Here is a 22,209-nt window from a genome sequence, read left to right on the forward strand (position 1 = left end):
TTCAACAACATACCTATTTTGACTACTACCCCTTATCTGGAATAGTAACTTTTAATAATTAGAGACAATTTTAAAGAAAAAAATTTTAACATAAATGAGTTATAACAGAGTTTCTTTTTTTTTTTTTTTGGCCCCACCGTGTGGCATGCAGGATCTTAGCTCCCCAACCAGAGACCGAACCTGTGCCTGCTGTGTTGGGAGCATGGAGTCTTAACCACTGGACCACCAGGGAAGTCACTAAAACAGATCTTCTTAATTGTGTTGTTCTTTAGTGAGGGGCTGGTAACTTCAGGGATGCCTACAGGACCAAGCCAGGAGTGTAAAAGAATTAAGCAGGCCAGGTTCTGTGGTTTGCAATGAACTAAACTGAAGAAGGTAAGGTTTGGAAGGGACTGTGACAGTTCATTTTATGTCAACTTGGCTGGGCCAAGCTCCCCAGATATTTGGTCTAACAGTATTCTGGATGCTTCTGTGAAGATGTCTCTTGGGTGAGATTAACATTTAAATCAGTGGACCTGAGTAAAGCAGATTGCCCTCCAGAGCGTGGTGGGCTTCGTTCAGTCAGCTGAAGGCACAACCAGAACGAAGTCGGAGCCCTCTGAGCGAGAAGGAACCTGCCGGCAGACAGCCTGGCATTCAGACTGCAACTCTCCCCTGCATCTCCAGCCTGCGGCCTATGCTGCAGATTCTGGACATACCTAGACTCCACAATCAACTTCTCTTTATATACACATCTTCCTCAACTTACCGTGGGGTTACGTCCTGATAAACCCATCATAAGTTGAAAATATTGTAAGTCAAAAATGCATTTAGGGCTTCCCTGGTGGCGCAGTGGTTGAGAGTCTGCCTGCTGATGCAGGGGACACGGGTTCGTGCCCCGGTCCGGGAAGATCCCACATGCCGTGGAGTGGCTGGGCCCGTGAGCCATGGCCGCTGAGCCTGCGCATCCGTAGCCTATGCTCCGCAACGGGAGAGGCCACAACAGTGAGAGGCCTGCATACCACACACACAAAAAATAAATAAAATAAAATAAAATAAAAATGCATTTAATAAGCCCTACCTACCAAATACTATAGCTTAGCCCAGCCTACCTTAAATGTGCTCAGAACACTATATTAGCCTACAGCTGGGCAGCATCATCTAATGCAAAGTCTATTTTATAATAAAGCATTGAATATCTCATGTATTTTATTGAATACTGTACTGAAAGAGAAAAACAGAATGGCGATCTGGGTACAGAATGGTCGTAAAGTGTATCCGTTGTTTACCCTCGTGGTCGAGTGGCTGCCTGGGAGCTGCCACTTGCTGCTACTGCCCAGCATCATAAGAGAGCATCATATTGCATACGGGAAAAGATCAAAATTCGAAGTCTGATTTTTACTGAACGTGCGTAGCTTTCACACCATCACAAAGTCGAAAAATCATAATCCGAACCATCGCTAAGTCAGGGACTGTCTGTATATACATCTCCACATCCTGTTGGTTTTGTTTCTCTGGAGAGCGCTGACTAATACAGGACACATTTTATTTTCATCATAAACACACTAGAATATTTGTAGCTCCGAAAAGAAGTATATCCTCTCTTCTCTTTCTTTAAATCTTTCATTTGCCTATTTTGAAAGAGACATAGCCATGAAAAGATATTTCTCTACTATGAGAAAAACAACAGTTGGTACAAGATGAACGGCAACCAACTCTGAAACTTGGAGAAGGGGCAGGAGGACATGGTCAGGTCCGTGGTGCACCGGAACTAACGGACCAGTGGCTCCAGCCAAGCTGTGGTGCTCTCGGGAATGTGGGGCCAGGACTGCCAGATCTTCTGATTTCTCAAAAGGATCCAGAAATCTGGTTATTTAACGTAAAATCTCCCAATTTTTAAAACATCCTCAAAAAGATTTAAGATCCTGTGTGGACCAAATGTCTGCTCTTGAATGTAGCCTAGAGGCGACAGAGCACAGGCTCTGGGGGGCACTCCTGGCCATCCTGGCACTTACAGATGGGGGGACCATGGCTTACTTCACCTCCCTATGCCTCAATAGGCCCATCTGTAAAATGGCAATGACACTGCCTACAGCTCAGCGTTGTGGTCAGAATTAAACATGGAACTACATAAAGTGCTTAGCAATGGCTGGCGGCCAGATAAAAAGCCCCCTGGTGTCACCTGGAATAGCTGCCCTGCTCAGCAGGCAGAGAAAGGAAGTTCCCAATCACCAGAAGCACCTAAGCTGAGAAAGGCTCCCCCAGAGACGGCCACAGAATTCCTGCCCCGCACGAGAAGCTGGGATAGAGCTCCACAGCATCCTCGTGGTTCTAAAATCCTAGTGTTGCTTCCATTGAGGACAGAATAAATCTGCATAGCTTTCTGGAAAGCAGCTTGGCAACATACATTAAGAACCTCAAAAATACATATCATCTGAAATGCACAAAGATACCGATCACAGCCTTACTTTGGTAGAAAACTAGAAACAGCACAAATGTCCATCAGCAGGCGTTGGTTACAATAACTATAGGAGAGTTATTTTTTTTTAAATAACTGTAGGGGCTTCCCTGGTGGCGCAGTGGTTGAGAGTCCGCCTGCTGATGCGGGGGACACGGGTTCGTGCCCCGGTTCGTGCCCCAGTCCGGGAGGATCCCACGTGCGGCGAAGCGGCTGGGCCCGTGAGCCATGGCCGCTGAGCCTGCGCGTCCGGAGCCTGTGCTCCACAATGGGAGAGGCCACAGCAGTGAGAGGCCCACGTACCGCAAAAAAAAAAACAAAAAAAAAAAACCTGTAAAAACAATTGATAGGAATAACCTCACCACAGAGACATCTACTTATTGTATGGAAAGTGGTTCACAAAATGTTTGGTGAACAACTAAAAATGGGTGACAGAAGTAGGTCAAGTTTGACACTGATGTAAATACACGCATGTGTAATGATCTCTCTGCACAGGAAACCACTTGGAAGGACGTATATCAATACGTTGACAGTTGTTTGTTAATGCGGTGGGACTGGAAATTCTTTTTGTTTTCTTCTTTTTGCTCATCTGTATTCTCTAATTTTTCTTCAGTGAATATGTGCTGTCTTGGTGGTAAAAGATGGTAAGAAAAATAACCAACATGGCTTTTTAAAAGAGACAGTGAGGCTCAGGCTGAAGACTCGGACAAAAATGTTGGTCACAAAATCACAACTTTACACAGACTGTGCTGTGCGGCCAGAGATATGGGGCCCGGACAAGAGCATCCCACAGGCCCTCGAGCTTATTTTCTACTACTTAGGTGCCCCCTTGGCCCAATCCATCCAAGTCTTGTGCTGTATCCTGTGAAAATGCACCTAAACTCAGGACAGTCAACACAGGCCCCTGAGATCTCCAGGGGTCTCCTCTGCAGTGACCCTCCCCTGCCCCTGGCCTCTTCCAGCCTCGGGCCCGCAGGGAAGCTTGACCAACCAGCTCCTAAAGACAGGGAATTTCCTCAAAAATTATCAAAAGATAGGAATGAAGAAATGAAGGGAAAAAAAAGCAAGAAAAGGGGAGGGAAGGAAGAAGGAGTCACCCTGCGTCCACCCCACACCCACTTTTCCCGTCTTCTCTGTTGATTCTGTTAAGTCAGAGACGCACAGAGCATGACCCAAAGTGGCCATGAACGACTCTCTCTGCAGCTGACTTACCCTTTTCCCAGTGAGAAGAGCACAGGATTCTCCAGCTCCATGAGCACCTGGAAAGCTTTATTCATGTTTTGATAAGAAAAGCCTTCTCCTGCATCTGCAATTACGACACAGTTTGGGTTGGACGTGTCGATCTGATCAAATTCCGAGCGGACTCCTGGTGAGACAGAGAGAGAGAGAGAGAGAGAGAGAAGGATAAAGCCCCGGCTGACATGGCCCACCTCTCATCTCCTTCCAGGAACACCTGTGTCTGCCTTGTCTGCCTGACCCTTTCTCAGATGCTCTTTCTGATCGTCAAGCTGCCATGAGAGGTGGGCAAGGAAGGGGTGCTATTCCCATTTTACAGATGAAGGAATTCTGGCTCCACACAGAGTGTGTGTTAGGATCCTGAAAGATGATGGGCCCACCCCTGGCACCCCCACTCCAACACCAGCATTACCCCAGAAGTTCCCTTAGTTCAAAACCATAGGCAGGAGACTTCCCTGGTGGCACAGTGGTTAAGAATCCGCCTGCTAATGCAGGGGACACAGGTTCGATCCCTGGTCGGGGAAGATCCCACATGTTGCGGAGCAACTAAGCCCGTGCACCACAACTACCGAGCCTGCACTCTAGAGCCCTCGAGCCACAACTACTGAGCCTGCGTTCCACAACTACTGAAGCCCATGTGCCTAGAGCCCGTGCTCTGCAACAAGAGAAGCCACGGCAAGGAGAAGCCTGCGCACTGCAACGAAGAGTAGCCCCCGCTCGCCGCAACTAGAGAAAGCCCATGCGCAGCAACAAAGACCCAACACAGCCAAAAATTAATTAATTAATTTTTAAAAAAACCAAAACTCAGGTATCTGTCAACAGGGGAACGGATAAACAAACCATGGGATGTTCACTCAATAGAATGCCACTCCGCGATCAAGAGGAAAAGACGTACTGACACGTGCAACCAAACAGCATGTTGGGTGAAAGAAGCCGTGCACACTAGGAACGGTTAACTCAGCAGGCCTGGGCTGCTCAAACCCTGCACATCCAAAGAAAGGCTGTCTTCAGATCAGGCCCACCACCGCCTCCCGGGAGATCACCTCTGAGCCCTTGGAATATTCTGCCTGGAAAGAGCGCTTTTGTGTGTCTGGGGCCCTGGGCTATGCTGCATCAGTTTGACACCTGGGGGCCTGGAGACAGAGTAGCCAAGGTCAGTCACACGGGCGCTGCATGCCTACCTGACTGACCCTTAATAAAAACCCTGGGCACGAGGCTGCAGTGAGCTTCTCTGGGTGACCACACCTCAGGCGTACCGTCACGCATCGCGCTGCTGGGAGAATGAAGTGCATCCCAGCACAACGCACCTGGAAGTTCGCGCCCAGATGCTCCTGGTCTCTGCCCACGCATCTCTTCCCTTCGCTGAGTTTAATCTGTATTCTTTCACTGTAATAAACCATAACTGGGAGTAGGACAGCTTTTCTGAGTCCTGTGAGTCCTTCTAGCAAATCATCAAGCCTGAGGGTGGTCTTGGGAACCCCAAAAACTAGGTGCTGTGTGATTCTATCTATATGAAATTCTAGACACAGTAATCTGATTTATAATGGAAAAAAATCCAAACAGTGGGTGCCTCTATAGGGGCTGGGGATGGGGACTAATAGGGAAGGGCATTAGGGAACTTTTGGGGTGATGGTAATGTTCTAGGTCTTTCTTTTATATATATATATATATAATACATATATTTTGTTGGGGGGGCTGCATGGGGTCTCAGTTGCGGCATGCGGACTCTTAGTCGCGGCATGCACGCAGGATCTAGTTCCCCAACCAGGGGTCGAACCCGGGTCCCCTGCATTGGGAGCGTGGAGTCTTAGTAATGGAAGCCCCAGTAATGCTCTAGGTCTTGACAGGGGTTTGAGTCACACAGATGTGCGCATGTTTCAAAACTCAGCAAACGTACACTTGAGATTTCTGTGTTTCATTGCATGTAAATTTTACATGAAAAGAAAAAACTAAACAGATTGAACTCTAGTTAATGATGTGAAGTGTTTAGGGGAAGTGTACCAATGCCTGCAAGTTACTTTGAAATGCATCAAAAAGATAAAGATGGATAGATGGATGGAGGGATGGGTAGCTATATAATGAAGAAAATATAGCAAAATGTCACTGGTAAAATCAAGGTTAAGGGCATACAAATATTCCAAGTAAAATTCTTCCAGCTTTGCTGTACATTTGAAAATTCTCGTAATAAAATGTTGGGGGGAAGATTTATTGACAATAAAACTTGAAAAAGATTCAAAGTCTGAAAAGTCAGGTACACCTATGGAAAACACAGATGCAGGATTATAGGTGAGGAAGGGCACCTGGCTTCCCCTTCAGCCTCTCAAGCTCTAACATCTGCCTGTTGGACTCACTGATGAACGATGCCTTCAAGGCAAACTCTGAGTTTCCCTCTCACCTCTGGTAGTTCCACCCCACCCCTCCCTTCACCCTGGGGAGGGGAGGATTTCTTTCTTAAGTTTTTCTGTTTCTTTAAGGACCTGTTCTAAAGACACTGGCAGGGATCCTAGATCACAGAGGAAGCATTTGGAGAAACACGATTTCTAAAGGCTGGGCATGTCGCCCTCGACTGGCGCCAGAGTCGTGGACTGGACACCCGGACCTCCAGGGAGCTCCCTCCATCTCTTGGAGGCCCACCCCTGTCCGGAGGCGGAAGATCATTCTTGTCTCTGCCAGAGGTTTGTAAATCAAAACACCAAGTGCAAAGAAGGGAAGAAGGCTCAGTGCAACTAAAGAAAAGTGTCCTGAATTCTGAAGCGTTGCTATGTCTCTTCTTTTTATCTTTCTGGCCGCACGGCGCAGCATGTGGGATCGTAGTTCCCCGACCAGGGATTGAACCTGCGCTCCATGCATCGGGAGCGCAGAGTCTTAACCACTGGACTGCCAAGGAAGTCCCTCTTCTTTTTAAATATTCAGAAGGCACCAGGTAATACTGCTCCTTCCTCTCTGTTCCAGCAAAACTCCCCGCTGAGGGTCCAAGGGGCTCTTTTCCTTCATTCAGACTAATATCAGGAAGGAAACCTGTGCCATTTGCCAGACAGCAGGGCTGGTTTTCACAAATATAGTTCAGAAACCTATGGACCTCAGTCCAGCTTTTCATCCCCCCCTCTCTGTCTCTCTCTGTCTCTGTGTGTGTATGTGTGTGTGTGTGTGTGTGTGTCTCTCTCTCTCTCACACACACACACACACACACACACACACACACACAACCAGAGGCTAAAATCTTGCCCCCTTGACAATTCCTTGCCACCTTGCTTCATCCTAGATCACAGAAAGCAAATTCAGGGTTTTCCTCTGAGGAGCCACCTGGAACCTGCCTCCAAACAGCCTCCGGTATGAGGCCGGGATGGATGGGGCCGGGTCCCCAGCAGGGAGCCCACAGGTGTCAACAGGAGCCACGTGCTACCTCTGTGTCCTGCCCCGTGGTCTGGCTCAGGTGAGAAGGGGCCCCTCCCCAGCCCCCACCTGGAAAGGAGGCGCCTTCACCCCAGCCAGGTCCCAGGGCCCGGCAGGCCTACCGTCGTGGATGAGCAGGTGTGGCCGCAGGCCTCGCTCCTTCAGGATCAGGCAGGTGGCAGGGGCCGGGGCGGTCACCTCGCCCTCTGAGATGTCGAAGCCCAGACGCCGAAGCATCCCCACCAGGTCTCCCCGGGACTTCTGCGACTCGTTGGTGCAGAACCTCACCTTCAGCTGGGACCGCTTCAGTCTGGAAGTGGGGAGACAGGTGGAGGGGCTGTCAGCAGGCAGTGTGGCCTGCTGCGGAGGGGGCTGGACAGGCGCTTCTCCGAGGGTGCAGGCCAGGTTGCCACGGGCCCCTGAGCTGGGCCTCGACTGACCCCGGGGGTTTTGGAGCTGGAGCAGACCATTCTCACCCTCACTGCGCTTGACACAGCTGAGGCTCCCCAAGGTTCCCGCCTGGCCTCTGCCCGCACCTCCCCTTCTGCCTGGGACACGTCCCCACCCTCCCCTGGGACACACTGCCCACGCACATGCCAGCTCTCCCGCACTCGACACCTCCTCCACCACACCATGCCGCTCAGCCTCGCGGGGGTCACCTCTGAGCGTCCTGGCCACCCCTCTGGACCTCCCGTCACAACGAGCATTTCCACTTAGCAACTGAGCTGACTCTGTACCCACACTTTCCCAAATACAAAGGTCAAGGGGCCAAGCTGAGGTGTGTCTCCTCATCACTGTCACCGAAGAAAGGTTTGCCAGACAGAGTCACCAGGCACACGGGCGAGTTAACGTGAGGTGAGCCTGGGATGCGTGCAGAGTGTCAGCGGCACCGACATCCTTCCCGTCTGAGCCCACAGGAGGCTCCGCATCCCAGTTGCACCTGGGCAGGCTCACCGAATGCAAAGCCACAAAGCTGATGCCTGAAGAGACCCCAGTGAAATAACATTCAACCCTTCTACAGGCAGCTACTGAGCACCTACGAAATGCCTGGCTGGGTGGGCGCGCAGAAACGCCACGGTGTCCGCAGGCAGCTCTCTGACCCCCAGAGCCCCCAGTCGGCAGGTGGGGCGGAGACCACACAAAGGAAGGGGGAATCGGGGATTGAGAACAGAGAGGTGCTGGGAAGAACCAAACAGGTGAAGAGACAGGGTGGCCAGGGAGGGTGGGAAGGTCGGGGAGGCCTCCCTGGGGAGGAGAGAGCTCCGGAGCTGAGACCCGAAGGGAAGCAAAGAGGCAAAGGCAGAGCGGCCGGCAGAAGGAAGGGGGGACCTGGTAAGCGTCAGCGCTGCAGGTGTGGCCGGGCAGGAGAGGAGGCTGGCGTGGGGGCCGAGCAAGGGGGCCAGCGGGCCGGGGGGAGTGAGAAGAGGTGGGCTGGCCACACCTCTGGCCTGGCCCAGAGTGCACAGCCCTCCCTGGATGAACCCCGGGCCACAGCGAGGGAGCCTTCATATTTGGCATCTGCAGAGAGCGCGGTGGGGGGCCACGGAAGACACCAGGCTACAAGTCAAGAGGCCCAAGAAATCCTAGGGAAAAGGTGGAGGGTCTGTATGTCCCCTTCTCCAACCATCCTGTGGGACGCTGCCCCTACCCTGTCTCTATCCAGGTTTTTCTTTCTAACACTAACCAGTATCTCCAATCGTCTCATTTCTGTATCTGTTCACCGTCTCTCTCCTGGACCCATGTGCTCCATGCGGTCAGGAATGGGGCCTGCTGGGCGCTCCTCAGCACCCCCAGTGCTTCACACAGGGCTTGGCACACGGCAGGCCCCCGATAAGCGTTTGCTGAATGACTGAGTGATGGAAAGTCCAGATGACAGCTGGTGAGGGGGACCCTTCCTTAGGACCACGCCTACTGCTTCCCCCAAGGGTAGCCCTGACGGAAACAGACAGGATTCAGTGGTGAAGACACGCATTCCCACGCTACAGTGAGCTTTCAGACCCTCTGAGCACTGGAGTGGACAGGTGCGATTTGGAAAAAAATCGGCAGATCTACTGACAACAAGGCGAACGCAGACAGAGAGGCTGACAATGTCATAATCAATTCTTTCTTAGTATTTGTCTTTCCTAATCAGGGGGTTATGAATTATCAATTACATTTAGTGGTTAATTGCCCTTCATAAAGACAGCTTTGTATTTTTAAATTAGGCAGTTAATACATTGTAACTAATAGCACCACCTTGTACATTACGGGCAGATCTTCATTGATTGGCACCCGGGATGTGCGATCGCACCCAAGTTAATGGAGCGGTTGAGAGAAGAAGGCAGGGGGTGCCGGGGGACTAATTATTCCTAATGGATTATGATGTGACCTTCTCAGAACAGTGAGCAATCGGTGTGACAGTGAGATGACAGTGCCTCACATCTGCTATTCCAAACACAACTTCGATGCCCATAAAAAAACGAGTAAATAACAGAACTCACTTCAGGACACTTCAGCCACTGTTCTCCTTTGAAATACAACATAAGTTCATCCAAAACACATGTTTTAAAATCAAAGTACCAGTTTTAGGATTGAATCAGTCCCTGGAAAGTGGCGGGAAATGCTTGGGGAAGGCCCCTCCCTGTGGGTCTGTCCATTCGTGCCCCTGGCCGCACCCCCTTTTGACTTTCTGGCACAAGTCCCAGGTCCTCTCTCTTCATTTTTCTTAGTTACTAAAAATAACAGAAGTAGGGCTTCCCTGGTGGCGCAGTGGTTGAGCGTCCGCCTGCCGATGCAGGGGACACAGGTTCGTGCCCTGGTCAGGGAAGATCCCACATGCCGCAGAGCAGCTAGGCCCGTGAGCCATGGCCGCTGAGCCTGCGCGTCCAGAGCCTGTGCTCCGCAACGGGAGAGGCCACAGCAGTGAGAGGCCCGCGTACCGCAAAAAAAAAACAAAAAAAAACAGAAGTATTCATTATTATTATTAAAATAGTAAAGCATGAATACAACATTACACTGGACCTTGCCTTGGGGCTCAGTATCCATGGTCTGATTTCATCCTCACCCCCTAAGGGCAGAGCCCCCTACATACACCCTGTGTCCCCTACATGCACCCCCCAGGGCCCGGTGCCTGGAGCACAGGGGGCCCTAAGCACACGTTGAGAAAACAAGCTGAGGAGGCAAGAGCCACGGTCCCCGTTCCAGAGACGACAGAACAGAGGCTCCGGGGAGCAGAGACCCGAGAAGGTCTCTCGGCTTATAACCAGCGGAGCCCACGGGCCCGCAGCTGGCCACAAGGTGGCGGCCCAGGCTCTGGTCCAGGGGGTGGAGGTGCTGGTGCTTCCCCAGTAAGGGAGGCACCTGCCGGGGCAGGCCCAGCTCGGCCCTGCTGGGCAGGACACTGAAACCTTCCCAGGGTGGGGAAGGGTGTGCATGGGGCACACATGTGCGTGCACAGGGGACAGAGTGTGAGAAGGTGGGTCAGCACTGAAGGGGAGACCCTGAATGGCCAGGGCTATGAACTGTGTCCCTCCCACAAAATCGTATGTCGATTCCCTCAGGAGGTAATGAAGGTTGTCAAGTGAGGACAGAAGGGTGGGGCCCTGATACGACAGGATTAGTGTGCTTATAGCAAGAGACACCAGAGATCTCCCTGCGAGCACAGAGTAGAGGCCGTGTCAGGACACGGCAGAAGGTGGCCACCGAACAAGCCAGTAAGAGGACTCTCGCCAGAGACCCACCCTGCCGGCCCCTCGGTCTTGGATGCCTAGGCTTCAGAACTGTGGGAAGCAAACCTCCGTGCTGAAGCCCCCAGGCCGTGGTATTCTGTTACTTAAGCCTGCAGGCCGTGGTATTCTGTTACGGCAGACTAAGACAGCCAAGGAACCAAAGCCTCGGCATCTCTCGGAGGGGTCTGCTGCCAGAGGTCAGATTCAGACTCGGGAGGCCTGGAACACGCGAATCCAATGTCAGGAAAGCCGGAGCCAGGCGTGGCTTCAGGGCCACGGCACAGTCTGCAAAGGGCTTCCCAAGGGGAGTGAATCCAAAGGATTTCAACATCGGACTGGGCCCAGCTCCAGAACATGACATGTCACCCCATCCCCTGACACCCAAGAACCCTGGGCACAGGGGGCCTACCGCAGGGTCCTGGCAGCCCAGAGCCGGGCTCTGGCTAGATGGCCCCTCTGAGACCACGGCCTCAGTCCACTGCACCCTCCCCAGACCCCCTGAGAGGGCGGGTACTTGCCCCTACTTCCCGTGGCCGCAACGGCTCTTTGAACTGACCTTTACCTCATCCCGGAGGCCAGGACAAGCTCTGAGTGACGACGTCGCCTGATGCAATTACCGAGCATCACAGGAACTGGTCCCTTGCAAATCACCTCGGACCTCACACATCTGCTGGCTGTCGGCATCTGCCAGGGGCGCTCACCCGAAAATAATGGAAACCTTCTCATTATCGCTCGGTAGCAGGTAGAGTGCTAGGACGATTATTGGACATCCTGACTGACCTTGGCATTGCTCCACAGCCTGATGCCCTCTGGGCTCGCCAAAGAGGGGCTGGGCAGGAGGCGAGGAGGCTGCCCTGGATAAGGCCCCTCCTAGCTCGGTCCCCACCCCACCCCACCCCAGCCATCTGTCACCTTCATCTGACCCAGAAGGCCCTCTCATCACCCTGAGTCTTTGCCTTCACCCTCCTCTATGGCCAAATCCTACCCATCCGTCAAAGCCTGGTTCATCTGTCCCCTCCTCCAGGAAGCCCCCCAGACCCCAGCCCCTGCCCGGGCAGAGCCCGTCCTCTTTCCACTTGGCTTTCACAGCCCTTGAAGCACAGCAGTGCTTTTCTATGAGAAGCACTTAACTGATCCAAACTCTGGATTTGATGGGCCCACCTGGTAATGCAACCAAGTCATTCTGCTTTCCAGAGAACTTCAGGAAGAAACCCCACGCTCACTGCCAATCCCGCCTGTGGACGGCACTGCTCCAGCGCCCGTCTCTAATCCTTCCTGGGGCAAGGTTGTTAAAGGGTTCCAGAAGAGAAAGCACAGTGGAGCCGGAGGATGGGCCTAGGCACAAGGGTGAGGAGTGAGTCACGCCTTCTGCAGGCGGAGGAACAAATGCCTAAGAAAGATGCTCTAATACTGAGCGGGAGGCCAGGTGGCCGAGAGGCGACCAGGAAGTGCTTCAGAGTCTGATGACCGTGGGCTGGTCCCGGCTCTGCCACTTAATGGCTGTGGGGCCTCCATAAGTTGTTTCTTCTCTCTGTGGCTCAGTTTCCTCATCTGGAAAATGGGGATGAAAACAGCCTCACCTTGTGAGGCTCCAATGAGACCTGCAGTGCGCTTGCTCGGACCTGGCCCACAGTAAGTGCTCACCGAACGTAAGCCGAGCACGTCGGCCAGTGGCCAGCAGGCAGGCTCCCCCAACCTAGTTCCCTCCCCGCTCTACTGCCCCACCTGCCCAGAGCAGGCAGGGCACTCACCCACCTCGCCCCAGCCACCCCGTGACCAAGCAGCGAGGCGCATGGTGGCTGCCACAACCTCCCCTCCCCCGCTCTCACCACCTGCGCCCACGTGGGGCTCCGAGGGGCACGGGCTGGGTCCTACAGAGGGGGCACGTGTGGAGGGTCTGGGAGGCCAGGCTGATGGCGACTCCCAATCTCACCCCCGCCCCGGGGGAGGGAACCCAACAGGACGGCGACGGGGAGGAACCCTCAGGCTGGGTGGGTTCCTGGGTGGGAAGGTGAGGCTGCAGGCTGGCAGGTCAAACGTGAAGTGACAAATGAGGTTAGCACCCAGAGGGGATGGGTGACTTCTCCCCCATCGCAGAGGAAGCAGGGTTGGTTTGTTTTGATTTTGCTCATCCCTGGGCTGGTCTTCAAAAGAGCTGTGTGAGGTCCACAGGCCCACCCTGGGATGAAATTCTGGTCTCCTACCAGAGCCACCTCTATGTCAAGTAGCCTGGAATCCTCTCCTGAGACAGAAGAAACTCATACCAGGAGGGAAGGGAGGTGTAGGGAGGAGAGGGGTGTCTCCCCTCATTCCTGCCTCCCTGACCCAGGCCCACTCTGCCCCTGGGGCTACAACTCAAGACGCTACCTGATGGAGAAGAGGCCCCTGTTACTACTGAAATGGCCACATCTGCAGATATGCTTCAGTTTCTCAGAGAAGGAAAGAACACCCACAACACCTCGGGGGGTCATTATGAACCGAAACTCGGGCGGCAGCGCCCAGCCGAGACCTTCAGAGAACATCAACCTCAGCTTCCCCACCCACCAGCGTCAAGATCCCGTTACCTAGCAGAGCGCCACGGCCGCTTCCCCATCCACCAGCGTCAAGATCCCGTTACCTAGCAGAGCGCCACGGCCGCTTCCCCATCCACCAGCACCAAGATCCCGTTACCTAGCAGAGCGCCACGGCCGCTTCCCCATCCACCAGCGTCAAGATCCCGTTACCTAGCAGAGCGCCACGGCAGCGCCGGCCACTGTCTGATTTTGAGGTCTGCGGCTGCTTTCCTTTTAGAAAGCCACAGAGATTGAAAACACACGTTTGGAAAATTGAAACTCGCAAAGTGCATATTTGTTCTAAGAACCCAATTTTTTAAAAATGGAAGGTCAAACAGGAGCCCATGAACAGAGCAGGGGCAGTTCTGCAGTAGAAAAATACAGTCATAAAGGAAGGGATGGAGGGAGGGAGGGAAGGAGGAAAGAAAGAAAGAAAAATGTAGTCACACACACACCAAGGGGCACCCACGTTGATTCTGAGAGGGACCAGGTCCAGCTCCCCATGTGCCCTGATGTAGGGCCTCAGCTTGGGGGCAGAGAGATGCCTTCTGGCTGGAGCAGCAACAGAAGGGCTTTTCCCCCATGAGAATGGGGTCCGGCACCTGCACCTTGCACATGCCCTTGGCCAGGCATCCACGGGCCAGACTCTCGGGAGTCTTGAGTCCCAACCATGAAATGAGGTAACAGTAGCGCCTAGCCTTCTGGCTCTCCGGGGTGGGGCACAGAGGACGCACCATGAGCCTATCATGTGCCGGCATCAGCACGGGGCCACGAATGCTGAGGGACACCGGGAAGGCCTCTGCCAGTAGCTCTGGCTGGGCCTGCTGCATCTCCCCCTTCTGTCCACCGACCCACCAGAGTAGACATTTTGGCCAGGCTGACAGCCAGCTGCTAGGTCCCTGGAGGTCCCTCCCACTCTCCATCGGACACTCTGCTGGGCAGACTGTGTCGTCAGAGTCCAGGCAAGAAACAGAGTCCAAAGTCTTGACGGAGAGAAGAGAACAAGAGCAGTGGTGACGCATGGAGGTGGCCCTGGCTGAGCCTCTCAGGCCGGGCTAGCCAGCCAGCGACCTCAGGGGGACAGCAACGAGGTCAAACAGACGTCGGGCAGGCCTGAAGCCAGGGCTCTTACGAAACACGTGGCACACCTTCCACACCCGTGGCTACCTCACCCGCCACCCAGTATGTTCTCTCTGACCTGCCTGGGCCTCTGAGCTCAGATCAAAGGGACACGCTGAGCCCACAACATCACTTTACTAGTTACTAATAAATTCAATTTAGAATGAAGTGCATGGGAATCTAGAAACCAGAGGAGACCTTGGAGATTATCCAACCTAGTGGCTCCTTTCGCAGAGGGGGAGACTGAGGCCCAGAGGGATACGAGGAACCTAAGGGCACATTTCTGGGAGCCATGGGTTCTTTGGTCCACTCCCCAGCCTTGGAAGGTTAGCCACCAGCTAGCCCTCCCCTGACGTGGTCACAGGCTGGTCAAGTGCTGGGCGCTGCAGGGGACAGAGCCAGGCATTCTCGGGTAAGGTGGGAGCCTGGCTCGGGAAGCAGACACACCCTCAGCACCTCTGCCACCTCGTCCCTGTGTGACCAAGGCTTGTCACCTAACCTTCTCCAACCTCAGCTTCCACATCTGTAAAATGGGGCACTAGCAGTAGCTACTTGACAGGACTGTCCTGAAGCACCTGGCATGTTGCAAATACTCAGTGAATGACAGTGAAGACGATGGTGGTTACAATGACGACCACACCTCTAGCAGGCCCGGGGCCGGGTGCTGGGGACATCTGGGTCCTCGAGGCAGGTAGTCGGACAAGAAGACAGATGCCCAGGGAACTGGGACAGCTGGAGGAGCCAGCTGGTGAGGGAGGCCTGCTGGACGGAGCCCAGAGAGCTTCGCCCGGGGCCACCATTAAGAAAGAGGGCAAAGTTCAACCCAGCAAATGGAACCTGGGGTAAACCGGCGCTGGCTCATCCTGGCAGACATCCCAGAGCGCCCAGGACAGAGGGAACCCCAACAGTATGTACAACAGCTCCCCACGAGAGGAAACTGAGGCACAAAAAGGCTAAGGAACTTGCCCAAGACCACATGACAACCACAGGGCAGAGCTGGGACTCGAAACCCAGGTTCTCGCCCACAAGAGCTGACACCTACCTTCCTTTAGGGGAAGCACCTGCCCTGCTAAGGGTCTGGCCCCCACTCTCCTTCCTCCTGAGGTGGCTTTGAGCAAGCCCTATTCCTCCTCTATAAACAGGGCTGCATCCTGCCAGCCCCAGGTTGGCGGGAAGTCACCTTGCATAGCGCCACAGGCAGGGCCCGGGCAGGGCTTTGCCAATACGGCTTCTCTGTATATCCTTGGAGGGCTGGGGGATCAGGACTCCACCTGTGGGCCCCATGAGTGACCCGTGCCATGCTCACCTCCTAATCAGCCAGGGCCTTCCTACCAGAGGCGGCATCTTTGGGATAAACCGTTAACTCTGCTCCAGAACCCCCAGCCTGGCTGCCCTTGATTTCCATAGGGTGGCTCCTGCCCAGCAAGGCTGAGATCAGAAACCCAGAAACAGCCCTTGTCATGACAGTGGAGCCGTGGGTAGCTTCACAACAATGTCCCTCGGTTTCCCTCCACGCAAGTCAGGGTCACAGTTCTGTTACTGCTCTACCTGAGGGTGGTTGTGTCTCCTTTAAGTCCAAGAACAAAAATGGTATTTCACACACATTACTCTGTAACTTTTTCACTGACTATATGCAACATTCACCTCATATAAACTAATGTCAACACCAAACAGAGCTACCTCACTCTTTTTAACTGCTGGGGAATATTCCGCAGTCTGGATAAACCATAATTTATTCCCTTGTCCCCTCCTGATAGACACGCAGGTTGTTTCCAGCCACAAATATAAAATTATTCACATATGTACTGTTGAGCTGTCCACTGCCCCAGACTTTAGTACTGTTATTTTTTTTTAACATCTTTTTTGGAGTATAATTGCTTTACAATGGTGTGTTAGTTTCTGCTTTATAAGAAAGTCAATCAGCTATACATATACATATATCCCCATATCTCTTTCCTCTTGCGTCTCCCTCCCTCCCACCCTCCCTGTCCCACCCCTCTAGGTGGTCACAAAGCACCGAGCTGATCACCCTGTGCTATACGGGGAGGGCGAAGGGGAAGCTGGGACAAAGTGAGAGAGTGGCATAGACATATATACACTGCCAAATGTAAAATAGATAGCTAGTGGGAAGCAGCCGCAGTGGTTAAGACTCTGCCTTCCACTGCAGGGGGCGTGGGTTTGATCCCTGGTGGAGATCCCGCCTGCCGTGGGGTGTGGCCAAAAAAAAATAAAAAAGACACTTTCATCATTTTCACGGACTGACCTCATAACCGGTATTACAGATTTGAACAGAGAAAATACACACCATTCAAACATTGCTCTTTTATCTGTTTTTAAAACTGGAGGGGTTCTACCTCAGATTTCATTTAGGAGGTAAATGCTCTGAGGCGACAGAAGTTTGAGACCACTGGCTCGGGATCTGCGGGGAACTCCAGCCTCCAGTGACCTGTGAACCAGCAGAACATGTTTCTTGAGCATCAGTGCTGCCCAAGGAGTGGGGGGTTGTGGGGGGTGTGATGGGGGGACCATGGAACTGGACGAGAGCCAGCCAGGGAAGGGGCGGCTTCTTAAAATCCCCTGCGCTTTGGGGGAAACACAGAGGAAAAGGCGTGGAAGGAGCTACAGGGTCCCCCTGGGGGGATGACGAGGATGGGGCTGGTGATGATTTGGACTTTTTACTTAGTACCTTCCTGCACTAGGGGGATGGTTTACAAGAAGGAAGCCACGTCTGCCTTGGGAAGCCTAAACTGTGGATGTTACGAAACCAGTACTCGGCCTGGGAAGAGAGAATCGTTCTCTCACCTGGCCCCCAACTCTGAAGTCAGCCTAGTTCACCCGCAGAGAGGAAACGGCAGCACGAGTGACAGGGCATTCTCAACAAACACACCTTGTCCAAGGTCCAGGGTGAGTCAGGAAAGCTGTTGTTGGCCTAAACGAACTCAAACAAACGGCCTGCCCCCTCTGATAGCCTTAAGAGCCCCCTCTGGCAGGTGCTGGGCCACACGGGGGATGGGACGAGGCAGCGCAGGGAGGCTCCCAGCTCTCTCACAGTCCTGGTAGCTACTACTATTACCGCCACTCCTGGGCGGCTGTGTCCCTGGGGCCCGACGGAGCCAGGGTGGCCGAGCATCAAGGAGGGTCTTGGTCCTAGGCCGCACTTCAGACAAGTTCCCGGGCCCTGTTCCTCTGGCTCTAAGACCTGCTGGGAGGGGCCTGGGTTTTCACAGGGCCCCGGGGCTCCTGGCGCACACTGGAGGGATGGGTCGCGGGTCCGTTAGTCCTGGGTGGGAATTGCTTTATGAGGCTGCCCTGGGCCGAGGCCGAGCCTGCTTCCTTCCGCCGGCCGCAAAAAGGCTGGGCCGGGCTGGGCCCAGCAGATGTGCTTTAGTGGCCGAGACAGGATGCAGTAAATGCCCACCCGCCTTTCACATGCAGATGCCTCTGGGGCTCCCCTTTGTGCTGACCAGCCCGGGGGCCGGTCCCTGCAGCCCCCGCTGTGCCCAGCCCTGCCTCTGAATGGCTCCCCTCGGGGAGCCCAACTGCCCAAGAATGGACTCCAATAAAGGGCCTGATGGGGGGACCCAGGCCGGTTACAGATGTCCCATGACCACGACCACCCACAAGTCCTAGCACAGTAAGAGGGCTCCACCTGGCCAGCACCGTGCCCAGCGGCTCCAGGAGGCCTGGACCTCCTGTTCTCCAATCTGGGACGCTCCTGGCCCAGACGACAGCTTCAGAGCCCAGCTCACACATCACGGGCTCCCCATCTCCCTGGCGGCTCAGTCTCTCTCCACCTGACACTAGCCTTTCCGGGTGCTGTTTACGCTGCTCTCCCCATACTGGACGGTCAGCTTCCCGAGAGCAGGGACTTCCATCTGCCCCACTCACTGCCCCTTGTCCCAATGCCTACAGCGGTGTTTTTAGTATAAAAGAAGCACTCGATAAATATTTGTTGCGTGAGTGGATGAATGAACAAGTGCATCTTTAATGAGAAGCAGTGTGCTATTGCGGGGAAAACTGGGGCTTGGAGTCAGGTGGACCGGGGCAGGGCAGGGGACAGTGGGCAGGAAGGGAGGGAACCCTGGCCCAGACACTTTCTCCACTGTGGCCACTTCCCAAATCTCTCTGAGCCTCTGTTCCGGCTTTGAAAAGGGCTGGTTGTGAAGGCAGCCTGATCATCAGTGACCACTATCACGGTGGCCGGTACGGTTTTAAAAAGCAGAACTAATACCCCCCAAGTGCTCTGTGTCCCCAAACAGGTGGGAAACTTTCCAAAAACCTGAGGACACCTGTCACCACAGAAAGCCTAGGAAGAGAGGTGGTGAGTCACCCCCTCCGGGGTTCCCAGAACAGAAGGCACTGCTTGGGAACCCACGGCACTGGGGAGATGCCATGGAGGCAAACGCCCCCCTGGGCCCCGGGACCCCCATCAAGCGGCCCCTCTACAGCGCTGCTGCTCTCACCCTGGGAACTTCCTCTGAGCTCCCTTGTGACTTCAAAGCCAGCCTTGCATATCAAGGAGGCCACAGAGTGCAGGCTGTGGCTGCAAAAACTACACAAAGCGGTGGAAGCCTGGCATTATTCACGTTGGCCAGCAGGGCCTGGCCCGGGAAAGGGCCGTGTCCCCAAGTCTGACATCCCCAGGGAAACTCCAAAAGCAGGCGGATTTTACTGGGGGAAGTTGCCCACATACACTCACGGCCAGAAGGGTCTGGATGCTGGGCTCCGGGGGCCCCACAGGAGGGCACGGGCGGCCTCCTTGGGCCTGAGTGTGATCAGCTGGCCACTGGAGGCCGGGCCTGGGCGGAGGGGCCTAGCCTTTAAAGAGCCAGCACAAGAGCTGAAGAGAGAAAAGGGACGTGGGTGAGAGCCAGAGGCTGCCGCAGCGTGGAGGGCCCAGGCGCTGCGGGTGCTGGGCTGCTAAGGGGCTGGTCAGTGAAAACCCCCCGAAAGTCTGTATAACTGGAAGCAAGGGGGTGAAGTGGGCAGAGGGAGAGAAGGGGCCACAAGGGTCACTCGGGAAGGCCCTGGTGGAGCAGAGAAATGCACGGGGACGCGGTCCTGTGGCATGGAGTCCCAGGGAGGGTTCAGAGGGGCCAGGCCTCATCCTCCAGGACGATCAACTCCCCTGATATAAGGAGAACAGCGTCCCCTCACTGGAAACAGTCCCACACACTATGGGGAAGGCACTTCTCCCCTCTCTCAGCTACAAAACTGGCTGGGATGTATTTTAGGACTGTCAGTATATCCGGTTATTATACCGCTGCTAGATTTATACAGTGTAGCTGCTACCAAAGACACTCCAGCTAGATAAACCAGTTGAATTAAAGCAAATCAAGACAAACAACTCCCGGGGATCTGCTGGAAGATGCCAGCGCCAAACCCACAGAGGTTAAAGGACCAGGGATCACCCTCCTTCGAGTCACAGCCTGGAATCTGTGCAGGTGTTAGGTGGACAGTGTATCGGGGGGAGCATCACCCAGGGGAGACTGCTAGAGAGAAGCCCCTGACCTTTTCCAATGCCCACTTCTCCCTCAAAGGACTCTAAGTATGGGTCCAGCACAGCGGTTAGGAGTCACGCACACCTGGGTTCCCATGGTCCCTGGGCCATCCCAGCTGAGACCCTAGCAAGCCCTGAGCCTCAGTGGCTTCAGCTGATTGAGGGAGATAACCTCCTCCCACCCCCACGCTGTTAGGGGGACTACATGACATAAACAGGGACGCCCAGCATAGGAAGCACTCTCTGAGAGCAGCCAGCTTTGCTGGTGCTGGGAGACGCCTGGAGCCTCACTGGCCCGGGAGGGGTGCACACCAGACCCACATTACCGACTGGAAGCAAGGGCTCACAATCAGCCCTACTTATTCCAAAGCCACTGCTGAATCCATTTTGTGCTCCTCAGCAGAAGGTAGATGGGGAGGGACCGAGGCTCTGTCCATATCCTTGACCTACTTTATTTCTCAGGTTTTGAGGCAAAAATGACCCTGCTAAAATGCAAAGGACTTCGGGACTTCCCTGGTGGTTAAGAGTCTGCCTGCTAATGTAGGGGACACGGGTTCGAGCCCTGGTCCGGGAAGATCCCATATGCCGCAGAGCAACTAAGCCCATGCCCCACAACTACTGAGCCTGCGCTCTAGAGCCCGCAAGCCACAATTACTGAGCCCACATGCCACAACTAATGAAGCCCACGCACCTACAGCCTGTGCTCTGCAACAAGAGAAGCCACGGCAATGAGAAGCCTGCGCACCACAAGGAAGAATAGCCCCTGCTCGCCGCAACTAGAGAAAGCCTGCATGCAATGAAGACCCAAAGCACCAAAAATAAAATTAATTAATTAACTTTAAAAAAAATTTAAAAATGAATGAAACTGTAAATTAGTTTAAATAAATAAATAAATAAATAAAATGCAAAGGAGTGACAAACCCACGTGTTGGTGAGGACACAGAGCCACGGGCACTCTCACATATACCACTTTGGGAAACGATTTGACAGCATCTTCTAGCAATGAACATATGCCTATCTTATGACCAGCAATTCCACTCCTAGGCCTGTACCCAGCAGAAATGCATCCATGCATTCACCAGACATGTTCTAGAATGTTCATGGCAGCACTATTCAAAATAACTGAAAACAGGAAACTACACCCCCTCAATAGAAGAACAGATGTGTACTTTAATATAAAGTTGTTTTTTTTTAAGTGGCCCTGATTTTAAAAAAATTAAAAGCACGTGTAACAGGAATTCCTATACTAACATGGGACGTGCTCTTTTGGCCGCACTCCTCAGCAGACTGCTGCCATGGGCCACGGGATCTGTGGGCAGAGGAAGGGCGCCAGCTCCACGTTCCGCGTGCACGTGAAGCACCGAAAGACGCCGCGTCTCTGCACACCGTGGACTTTGCCAAGCAACACAGCTACATCAAGGGTATCGTGAAGGACACCATCCACGACCCGGGCTGCAGCGTGCCCCTTGCCAGGGTGGTCTTCCGGGATCCATACAGTTTTAAGAAGCGGACAGAGATGTTCATCACCACCGAGGGCAGCCACACCAGCCAGTTCGTGGACTGTGGCAAGCAGGCCCAGCTCAGCATCGGCAGTGTGCTCCCGGTGGGTACCGTACCTGGGGGCACCCACATGTGTTGTCTGGAGGAGAAGCCTGGTGACTGGGGCAAGCTGGCCAGAGCCTCTGGAAACTATGTGACTGTCATCTCCCACAACCCTGAGACAAAGAAGACCAGAGTGAAGCTGCCCTTGGGCTCCAAGAAGGTCATCTCCTCCACCAACAGAGCTGTGGTCGGTGTGGTGGCTAGAGGTGGCCGCGTTGACAAACCCATTCTGAAGGCCAGCCGTGCCTACCACAAGTATAAGGCAAAGAGGAATTGCTGGCCATGTGTGCGGGGTGTGGCCATGAACCCTGCTGAGCGTCCCTTTGGAGGTGGCAACCACCACCATATCGGCAAAGCCTCTACCATCCTCAGAGATGCCTCTGCTGGCCAGAAAGTGGGTCTCACTGCTGCCCACCGGACTGGGTGTCTCCGGGGAACCAAGACTGTGCAGGAGAAAAAGAATTAGGGCCGAGGGCTCAATAAAGTTTGTCTCTTTCACAAAAACAAACAAACAAACAAACATGGGACGTGACGTTTAACTGTCATACTCATGGGGTGTATTGTGTGCCAAGCACTGTGTCAAGGGCCATCATGGCACCTGCCTGCGCCCCTCTGTGCCCCTCTCCATTCCCTCAGGTGCTCCAGTCCAACACCGGAGCCATT

General features: G+C 53.9%; 2 protein-coding genes and 1 pseudogene across 5 annotated transcripts in view; 2 read left to right on the plus strand and 1 right to left on the minus strand.

Moving 5' to 3' along the window:
* LHPP (phospholysine phosphohistidine inorganic pyrophosphate phosphatase) overlaps positions 1-22,209 on the minus strand; it is a 134,639-nt gene that overhangs the window by 110,101 nt on the left and 2,329 nt on the right. For all 4 annotated transcript variants that reach the window (XM_067709115.1, XM_067709119.1, XM_067709116.1 and 1 more), the window contains exons 2-3: positions 7,189-7,376; positions 3,650-3,803 (exon numbers count right to left, since the gene is read on the minus strand). In XM_067709115.1, the coding sequence (XP_067565216.1) occupies positions 3,650-3,803; positions 7,189-7,376 (342 nt within the window). The remainder of the gene's footprint in view (positions 1-3,649; positions 3,804-7,188; positions 7,377-22,209) is intronic.
* OAT (ornithine aminotransferase) overlaps positions 1-22,209 on the plus strand; it is a 104,809-nt gene that overhangs the window by 30,050 nt on the left and 52,550 nt on the right. The gene's annotated exons all lie outside the window — the stretch shown is intronic.
* On the plus strand, positions 21,156-22,012 carry LOC137208373 (large ribosomal subunit protein uL2-like; annotated as a pseudogene).

Source organism: Pseudorca crassidens, chromosome 16 (genome assembly GCF_039906515.1).
Source record: "Pseudorca crassidens isolate mPseCra1 chromosome 16, mPseCra1.hap1, whole genome shotgun sequence".
In the NCBI taxonomy this organism is placed as follows: domain Eukaryota; kingdom Metazoa; phylum Chordata; class Mammalia; order Artiodactyla; family Delphinidae; genus Pseudorca; species Pseudorca crassidens.